Raw genomic sequence first — 9,397 nt, 5'->3', positions numbered from 1 at the left:
GCCGTGTCCGCAGGCGTGGAGGGCCGGGCGGGCATGGCGGCCATCGCCGACCCCCGCGGCCAGCTGGACCCCAACGGCATGTACCAGGAGCTGCAGAAGGTGCTGGCGCCCTACGCGCGGCCCGTGTTCCTGCGCCTGCTGCCGCAGGTGGACACCACAGGTGCGGCCGCGCCTCTGCTCCCCGCCTGCGCGTCTGTCCGCATCTCTGCACTCCCAGCACCTTTTAGATTTTATGTTTTGCAGCAGTGAGGATTGAACCCGGGGACATCACACTGAGCTGCATCCCAAGCCCCTTCTGTATTTTTAATTTTGAGAAACGGTCGCACTAAGTCACTACATTGCCCAGGCTGGGCTGGAATTTGGGATCCTCCTGCCTTAGCCACCCGAGAGCTGGGATGGCAGGCGTGCGACACGCCCGCCTCCTTTTTCTTTTTGATTCGTGGGAGTTCTTCCTAATATTTAAGTCTTAATTCCTTACCAGTTTCAGACATCAAGTCTTGTCTTTTCTTCTGCGTGCTGGGGACAGAACCCAAGGCCTCCCACATGCTAGACAAAGCTCTCACCGTTGAGCCCCTCACCCAAACCCTCTTATTCTTGAGTCTATCAACCTTGTCCACAATGTCCTTTGTTGAGAAGAAACTCCTAATTCTGAGACAAATTTACCCTTTTTTTTTTTTTAATTGGATGGTTGGTACTTTTAAGTTTTGTTTTTAGAGGGCTGGGGATTTAGCTCAGCGGCAAAGCGCCTGCCTGGCAAGCGCAAGGTCGTGAGTTCCGTTCCCGGTACCGGAGAAAAACAAAACAAAACAAAAAAAGTTTTGTTTTTAGAAACTAACTTCCCATAGCATGCTGGCAGGCTGAGGCAGGAGGATGCCACGGTTGAGCCCGTCCTGGACAACTTGGCAATTTGAGACCTTATCTCAAAATCTGAAACACTAAAGAAGGGGGCAGGGATGTAGCTCAGTGCGATGGCCTTGGATTCAATCCCCAGTACTGGAAAAAACAGACGAGCCAAAAACAAACAGCGCGAAAACTTCCCAACTCTGCAGCACATACGCCCACCCTGACTTTACCCCCACGAACCTGTAGCCCGTAGCGTTATTTCTCACAAAACCATTCTAGAAGCATTTACTGCCGGGTGGGAGACTTCTAAATGCCCAGCTAGTCCTTTCCGCTTCGTGTTGCAAGCGCGGTCCAAGACCAGGAGCCGGGCATGGGCGTGACGGTGTGCCAATAAAGCTTTATTGACAAACACCGGCGGGCCGCGGACCTCTGACCCGGCTCGAGGCACGGCCCGCGGGTGCGGGGGAGCCGGGCCCGAGGCGGGCGGCGGGGGCTGGGGCGCGTGCTGCCTGCGGTCCCCAGAGCCCCCTGCCCTCGTCTCCCCACAGGCACCTTCAAGATCCAGAAAACCCGGCTACAGCGCGAGGGCTTCGACCCGCGCCAGACCTCGGACCGGCTCTTCTTCCTGGACCTGAAGCAGGGCCGCTACCTGCCGCTCGGCGAGGCGCTGCACGCGCAGATCTGCTCCGGCGCCTGCGCGCTCTGACCCGCGTGCCGACCACGCCCCCGCCCCGCGGAGGGAGCGCGCGTGCGCGTGCGCAGGGCGGCTGGGCGGCCCGGCGGGGCTGGCGGGGCGCGGGCGCGGCGCCCCCCTCGGGGTCCCCTCTCTCCTGTCCCCGCCCCCGACCTCGCGGTCGCCCCCGCTGTGCCTTAGGGCCCGCTCGGGCCCCTCCGGCTCGGCTGCGGCCGGCGCCGCCCGGGCAGGGTCGCCCGGCCGCTCGGGGCGGCTGACAGCTGGGGTTCCGTCCCTGGTTTTACGCAATAAACCGGCCGAGTCGGCAGCTGCTGCGCGCGCAGAGGGTCCGTCCGTGCCCCGCGCCGCCGCACTTCCTCACCGCCCGCCAAGCCCGGGCCCGGTCCGGGGGACCCGCGGCCTCGCGGCCTGGGTCGGAGCAGGGCCTGGTGCGGCGCCCAGCACCACAGCGACCTCACCCCCGCGGGACTGGACCTAGCCGGGCGCTCGCTGGGCCCCACGGGGCGGCACGTTGCTGGTGCCGATGGACGGGGTCGGCTCCTGAAGTTCACGTAACACTGCGGTACCGGCGATGGAGCTCGGGCCTGCACTGAGCTACAACCCCAGCCGTTAGTATTTTTTTATTTAGAAACTTTCCATGTCACTAAATTTCCCAGGCTGAGCTTGAAGTTGCGATCCTCCTGCCTCAGCCTCCTAGGTAGCTGGGGTTACAGGCGGGAGCTACAGTGTGGACGTTTCCACGCTCCTGACACCATTACTGAGCCGGCATTAATCCTCTGCTAACACTGAAACCACAAGGCGGGCCCTCCCCGGGCCACCTGCAGGACCAAGGGGCCACCGGGCTAGCGTCGCTCCCCCTGCAACCTGGGGCCTCTGTGGTCCCTGGGGAGGGTGACAGTTGGCCTGCGGTCCGGAGAGGCTGCCCTAGGTGGCTGGGGCGGGGGGAGCATGCCCTCCCTGGTTCAGATTTGGTTTTAAAAAATTTGTGAAATATCTACATATATATGATGAGGTATTTCAGGGATGGGACCAATGAAACACAATTGTTTACTCTGTATTTGGAGACAGGGTCTTACTAAATTGGTAAATTGCCAAGGCTGGGCTTGAATTTGAGATCCTCCTGCCTCAGCCTCCTAGAGTGCTGAGATTACAGGCCTGAACCACCACACCTGGTTTAGATACATAATTTGTGTTCCTTTTGCACCTAATACACAGAGTCTGAAGATAGTTATATACTGTTTTTAATAGATGTGTCTATGAAACAAGTGTATAATTTTCCACACGTGACTTCACAGCAGTGCTGAAAGGTTTGGATTTGGGAGGCTGAGGATGAGTCTCAGTGGGAGGGTATTTGCTTAGATACATGGGGCCCTGGATCCGACCCCCCTCCCCCCAAAAAATCAACTCTCAAGTGTCAGATGTGGGAGTATTTAGGTTTCAGGTTTTTGGATGAAGTATGTTCAACATGTATCACCAAAAGATTTAATTGCTTTAAAGCTCTTCCCTGCTAGGCGTGGTGCTGCACACCCGTAAATGCAGCAGTCAGGAGGCTGAGGCAGGAGGGTCGCTGTGCGTTCAAGGCCAGGATGGACTACACAGCAAGACCCTGTCTCAGCCAAACAGAACCCCTACTGCTCACCGGTGTGTCCGTCTCTCTCGTCCTGGCAGCCACTGGCTGTGCTGTGCCTGCAGCGCTGCTTTTGCACACCCCACGCCCTCAGGGGCTCTTCCAGCTTGGCTTCTCTCACCTCACCAGGTGCAGCACTTTCTGTCTCTCTGCTCGAGGCCGCGCTGTTTCCACATTTATTTTTCCTTTTCGTGGTGCTGGGCCGGCACTCACCACGCAGCTGCACCCTGGCCCTCGAAAGCTTCCCTTTGTGAATCTGCCCAACACTGCCCGATTCATCCCACGCTCCTGGGTCAGAAGGACCCTGGCCCAAAGCCCTTCTTGGCAGGACGTACTAGCACAGCGGTGCTTAGCAAGTGAGAGGTCCAGGATTCCATCCCTGGACCACACGAAATTAACAAAGAAAAACAAAGCCCAAAGCCTGCATGACAGTCACCACTATTTAGATGCAGAACACTTGCACCCACACAAACCCTGTCAAGCCCAGTGTGGTGGCATTGCCTGTCGTCCCAGGACTTGGGAGGCTGAGACAGGAGGACTGCAAGCTTGAGCCCAGCTTGGGCTATACAGTGAGTTCAAGCCTAGCTTGAGCTACACAGAGATAGCCTGTCTCAGGAAGCAACAAAAAACCCATCGCCACTCATTTCCCCATTCCTTCCCCAGCTCCTAGCAACAACGCCTCAGCATCCTGTCCCTGTGGGTCCCATGGCTCTGGACATCTCAGGTCACTGAGTCACACACTCGTGGCTTTTGGACGTGGCCACTGTCATTCCACCTCATGTTGTGTCAGTGCTTCACTCCCTTTCATGGCTCCGTGATATTCCACCAGCCAGACAGGCCACATTATCTAGTCACCCGCTGCAGAACAGTTGTTTCCACTTTGGGGCTCCTTTAAATAACTGCTAGGAACATCCTCTCAGGGACACACCCAGGTGTGCAAATGCTGGGTCGCAGGCTCACATCACACCTTTGAGGAATTGCCAGACTTTTCCAACATGGCTGCACCATTTTATGTCTCTAGCAATGTGTGGGTTTCAGCTGTGCCATCCTGGTGGCACTGTCTTTGTGATTCCAGCCATCCTCGTGAGGGTGAAGACCAACGTCTCCCCCGCTCTCCTCTAGCGCTAGAAATGGAGGCCCGGCCTCACGTATGCTCCGCAAGAGCTGCACCCCCAGGTGTACAACTTCGGTTTTAATTTGAGACAGTGTCTGAGCTTGTCCAGATTGGCTTCAGACTGTGGATCCTCCTGCCTCAGCTTTCAGAAGACCTGAGGCTACGGCTATGTGGTTTGCTGTCATCTTCTCCTGCCTTACCGTAGTTGGGACCTGCGTCTCCTTGATGGCCACAAACAGGACATCTTTTCATGTGTCACTATGCATGTGCATATCTTCAGAGGAATATCCATTCAAATACTGTGTCCTTTAAATTTTTTTTTTTTTCTGGTACCGGGAATCGAACTCACGACCTCACGCTTGCCAGGCAGGCACTGTGCCACTGAGCTAAATCCCCAGCCCATGTCCTTTGAAAACTTTGGTTGTCTTGTGTTATTCATATATTTGTATATAGCCAGGCGTGGTGGTGCATGCCTGTGATCCCAGCATTCTGGAGGCCGAAGCAGGAGGATCGATGTGAGTTCAAGGCCAGCCTGGCATACATAGTGAGTTCAAGGCCAGCCTGAACTACACGGGGAGACCCTGTCACAAACGAACAAAAACATGTATGTGTATTGTATGTAAGACCTTTAGAGATGATTTCTCCCTGTCCCGTGGTTGTCTACCCGCTTTCTAACAGTCACCTGGGATGCAGAAGTCTGTAACTTCAGTGAAGTCTGGTTTATCTTTCGTCGCTTGTCCTTTAGGTGCCCACAGGGCACACGAACCCTGACAGTGTGGTGTCCACGTAAGGACAGACACACAGATTAAAATACGTTGGTAAAACGCCGAGTGCAGAAGTGGACAGAGCCGGGCGTGGGGGCGCACACCTCAACCCCAGCACTCGGGAGGCTGAGGGAGGAGGGTCGCCGCGCGCTCGAGGCCAGCCTGGGTTACAGAGTGAGCGAGACCCATCTCAAAACAAAAGAAACCAGCACCACCACCGAAGAAACAACATACTGCAACAGACCCAGGAACGTGCAAACGCACCACAGCGTACCCCCAGGAACGCGTCCCCGGTCCGCACCGAGCGCCTGGGCTGCCCCGCCAAGGCGCCCCGAGTCGCTCGCGCACAGCCTGCGGGTGGGCGGGGCCGATCCCACTCCCCACCCGTCCAGGCTTCACTTGCAGGACTGCGCATGTGCGCAGCGGGGCCGCTCGAACCGCTAGAGCCGGCGTGGCGGGGCAGGCCTCTGCGCAGGCGCACTAGCGGCCGCCGGGAGCGCTTCCGCCTCCCCGCCGTCGCCATGGCCGCGCCCGCCCCGGGCCTCATCTCGGTCTTCTCGAGCCCGCAGGAGCTGGGCGCGTCGCTGGCGCAGCTGGTGGTCCAGAGGGCGGCGTGTTGCCTAGAAGGGCCCCGCGCCCGCTTCGCTCTCGGGCTGTCGGGCGGTAGCCTCGTGTCGATGCTGGCCCGTGACCTGCCCGCCGCCGCCGCCGCCGCTGGACCCGCCAGCCTCGCGCGCTGGACGCTGGGCTTCTGCGACGAGCGCCTGGTGCCCTTCGAGCACGCCGAGAGCACGTACGGCCTCTACCGGGTAAGAGCTACGGGGGCCGCCGGGGGTCAGGCCGCCGGGGCCGCGCCTACCGCTGGAGCCTCGCTACGGGGGCCGCCGGGGGTCACGCCGGGGGCCACGCCCACTACTTGAATTTGGGAGGGCAACGCCCACGGCCTGGCCCAGTCCGGGTGTCCTGGGCTCCCCGCCCCTCCACCTGGCGGCCCCTTTTATGCTTTATCCGGCGGCGGCCAGGCGGAGGGAACAGCCTGACCGAGAGCCCGAAGGCACAGCAAGGCCCTCAGGCGGCAGGGCCCCCTGTCCCCTGCTCTGGCTCTCCGTGCGCCCTGAGGTCGCTGCGCAAGATCGTGTTCCCACAGCGGCGCGCAAGGCTCAGCATGCAGCTCTCACTCGTGGCCACCTGATACCCACTTCACAGATGGAGAAACTGAGGCACGGGGCTCCTCTGTCCGGTCCACGAGCGACCACGGGGGAAGCCAGGCTGTGAGGCTGCCCGGCAACTCCAGAGACAGCACCTGCCACACGGAGCTTCGGGGTTCCACTGACTTTGCTTTGAGAGGCTGAGGCAGGAGGGTCACAAGTTCCACCCCAGCCTGGGCAACTTAGCAAGATTTTGTCTTCAAATAAAAACAGAAGGGGCTGGGGCTGGAGCTCAGTGTTCGCCCTGCATTCAGTGCCCAGTACTGCAGGGGTGAGGGGAGGGAAGGAAGGAGGGGGAGAAGAAGGGGTGGGGCCCGTGAGCCCCTGGCCAGTGCTGGCCGAGCCCCTGGAGGCCTTGGTTTCCATGCCCAGCACTGGGCGAAAAGAAGGAAAAGGAAAAAGGAAAAGTGGGCTTTTGTGTCTTTTTTTTCACAACTTTTAAAAACCTGCATCTTTTCTGGATTAGGAGACAAAGCTCAGAAACCACCGGCTGCTCGGTGGGCGTCGCCGCCGCGCCACGCCCCCATGGGCCGGTCGGCGGGTGCGCGGGAACTCGGCTCCAGCGGACGCTGGTGCCCTGTCAGGGCCGGGGTGGAGCGCGTGGTTCCCTCTGCGGAAGGGCCATATGGCACCCAGGGCCCCGCCCAGCCCCTGGGCTCTGGCTGCGGCTGGCCCTGGAGCCTCCTCTGCCCTGGAGCAGCGGCCCCAGAGCTCAGTAGCCGGGCCCTGGCATCTGGGCCTCAGCCTCCCCTTCTGTAAATGGGCCTCCTTCGAACTAGAGGCGTCATCTTCTGTCTCCCACAGACGCACCTGCTGTCCAGACTGCCGGTCCCCGACAGCCAGGTCATCACCATCGACCCCCAGCTGCCCGTGGAGGCAGCGGCCGAGGACTATGCCAGGAAGCTGAGGCAGGTGGGTCTCCAGGAGCAGCTTGCACAGGAGACCTGGACCCCAGAGGGCTCACACCGTGCAGTGGGTGGTTTGTGTGATGTCACCAGCAGGAACTGTCCCCGGGCACTCAGAAACACGCCTTGCCTGGCCTGTCCAGCTCCTCACTGCTTGGGGACACTTCTGTCCCTGGCCGTGTGGTCCTCTACCCGTCACACCCATGAAAGTGATGTCTAAGGCTGGAGTGGCCGTAATCACAGGCAGGCCAGGCTTCGCATCCTGCGACAGCTCTGACTGGCCCTTGGTATCCGTGGGAGTTGGCCCTGGAACCCCTCAGCTTCCAAAATCCCCAGGTGCATCTGTCATCCCAGCACTCAGGAGGCTGAGACAGGAGGATCTCAGGTTGGAGGCCAGGGCCAGGGATATAGCTCAGCAGCACAAGCATCTGCCTGGCAAGCACAAGGTCCTGAGTTTGATTCCTGGTACCAAAAAAATCCAAAAATCCAAAAAACCAAAACACCAAGTTCGAGGCTACCCCGGGCAACTTAGGGTCTTAGCGAGACCCTGTCTCACAACATGTAAGAAGGGGCTGGGGATGCAGCTCAGCGCAAAGGCCCTGCGTTCCCCGCCCAGTGCTGCTCCCCAAGTTCCAGATGCTCAACCCTGGCCGTGCGGCAGTGGCGCGGCCTCAGCTGTGCTCCCCCCACCAGGCCTTCCAGGGAGACACCATTCCCGTGTTTGACCTGCTGCTCCTGGGCGTGGGCCCCGACGGCCACACCTGCTCGCTCTTCCCGGACCACCCACTGCTGCAGGTGAGCCCTGGCACCCGCCTGGCATCACGCCGCTGGCTGCATTTAGCGTACACGGCCCTGGCACAGCCTTCCTGCACCCCAGGCCTGGGCTGGGGCGTGGCTCCCTGGGGTGCTCACCAGATGTGCATGGGCCCTGGATTCAAGCCCCGGGGGGACCACAAACAACCGGCCATGGGACTTGGCACTGTTGAGGGCTGAGCTAGCCCCGGGGCTCGGGAATGAGAAATGGTTGGTGTGGTAGGCTACAGCCCTCAGGGAGGCTGAGGCAGGAGGGTTGCAAGTTCCAGCCCAGCCTGGGCAACGTGGCGACTTAGCGAGACCCTGTCTCAAGACTTAAAAAAGGTCTGGGGTGCAGCTCAGTGTGCAGGCCCTGTGCTCAGTCCTCGGAACCAGAACAAAAGGAGAGGTGACTTCTGCCCCCAGGAGCGGGACAGGATCGTGGCCCCCGTCAGCGACTCCCCAAAGCCCCCCCCGCAGCGGGTGACCCTGACCCTGCCCGTGCTGAACGCAGCCAGGACGGTGGTGTTTGTGGCGACCGGGGAGGGCAAGGCGGCCGTGCTGAAGGTAAGGCTGGGCCTGTCCTGGGCCCCACGGGGCGGACGTTGTTGGGGTGCGAGGGACTCGGCACTGCTGTCCAAACCCTAACCCTACCCTGGCACTGTGGGGTCTGGGAAGAGCATGCCTGGCACTGAGGGGATGAGACCAGAGGGCGCCCAGGGGAAATTCACAGGCTCAAAAGGCAGGAGGCCGGGCGTGGTGGTGCACGCCCAGGAGGCTGAGGCAGGAGGATCCCGTGAGTTCAAGGCCAGGCTGGGCTACACAGTGAGACCCTGTTTCAAAATATCCAAAGGGGGAAACGAAGTCGGGTCTCCCTGTGGGCCCCCAGGTCCCAAGGCACGGCCCTCTGTCCCCACAGCGCATCCTGGAGGACAGGGACGCAGCGCCGCTGCCAGCCGGCCTGGTGCGGCCACACACGGGGACGCTGTGCTGGCTGCTGGACGAGGCGGCCGCGCGCCTCCTGTCCGTGCCCTTCGAGAAGCACTCCACGCTGTAGCCGCGCAGGTCGCAGTGGGCCAGGACAGGCGCGCAGGGCGGCGGCCGAGAGCCACCCATGTGGTGCGCCCTGCACCGGGTCGGGACGCGGGAGATTAAAGGGCGTTGCCGGAAACCCAGAGCCCCTGTCCTCCGTGGCACCTGTCCTCACGCTCGGGCCGGGCACTACGAGTTGGTTCCTGCAGCGAAGCACCCCAAACTGACGGGAAGGGTGGTGCCCACCTGTCACCCCTGCTCTTGGGAGGCTGAGGCAGGTCGATCCCAGGTTAGAGACCTGCCTGGATAATTTAGACCCTGCTTGGAGTGCAGGTTGCCTGGCTCACAAGAAATGCAGGTTCCAGCTCCAGTGCTGGACACACACACACACACACACACACACACACACACACACACA

At 60.4% G+C, this 9,397-nt stretch overlaps 2 protein-coding genes across 3 annotated transcripts in view; both read left to right on the top strand.

Annotated features, from left to right (window-relative positions):
* The window catches only part of Slc27a1 (solute carrier family 27 (fatty acid transporter), member 1), a gene marked incomplete in the record, with an annotated part of 18,128 nt that extends 15,358 nt beyond the window's left edge, over positions 1-2,770 (top strand). Inside the window, 2 exon segments of the mRNA XM_013507238.1 lie at positions 14-160; positions 1,392-2,770. Of these exon segments, the coding sequence (XP_013362692.1) occupies positions 14-160; positions 1,392-1,549 (305 nt within the window).
* A 2,722-nt stretch (positions 2,771-5,492) lies between these two features.
* Positions 5,493-9,124, top strand: Pgls (6-phosphogluconolactonase). Of its 2 annotated transcripts, none has more exons than XR_001231947.1 (5): positions 5,493-5,851; positions 7,055-7,162; positions 7,849-7,950; positions 8,306-8,514; positions 8,867-8,959. XR_001231947.1 is itself a non-coding variant. In XM_005409530.2 (5 exons), exons 1-5 carry the CDS (start codon positions 5,564-5,566, stop codon positions 9,002-9,004), a joined length of 777 nt encoding a protein of 258 aa, XP_005409587.2. In that variant the 5' UTR covers positions 5,503-5,563; the 3' UTR covers positions 9,005-9,124. The 2 variants fall into 2 exon arrangements, 1 of the variants encoding a protein (XP_005409587.2); XM_005409530.2 differs by having other exon boundaries at positions 5,503-5,851; positions 8,374-8,514; positions 8,867-9,124.
* Positions 9,125-9,397: the final 273 nt, after the last annotated feature.

This window comes from Chinchilla lanigera, unplaced genomic scaffold, assembly GCF_000276665.1.
Source record: "Chinchilla lanigera isolate Chin_1 unplaced genomic scaffold, ChiLan1.0 scaffold00123, whole genome shotgun sequence".
Taxonomy (NCBI): domain Eukaryota; kingdom Metazoa; phylum Chordata; class Mammalia; order Rodentia; family Chinchillidae; genus Chinchilla; species Chinchilla lanigera.
This window is presented reverse-complemented; position numbering and strand designations above follow the sequence as displayed.

Coding starts and splice junctions, on each gene's coding strand:
- Pgls (XM_005409530.2), top strand. CDS start 5,564: ATGGCCGCGCCCGCCCCGGGCCTCATCTCGGTCTTCTCGAGCCCGCAG. Junction 7,163..7,848: donor ATGCCAGGAAGCTGAGGCAG/GTGGGTCTCCAG, acceptor TCCCCCCACCAG/GCCTTCCAGGGAGACACCAT. Junction 8,515..8,866: donor GCAAGGCGGCCGTGCTGAAG/GTAAGGCTGGGC, acceptor CTGTCCCCACAG/CGCATCCTGGAGGACAGGGA.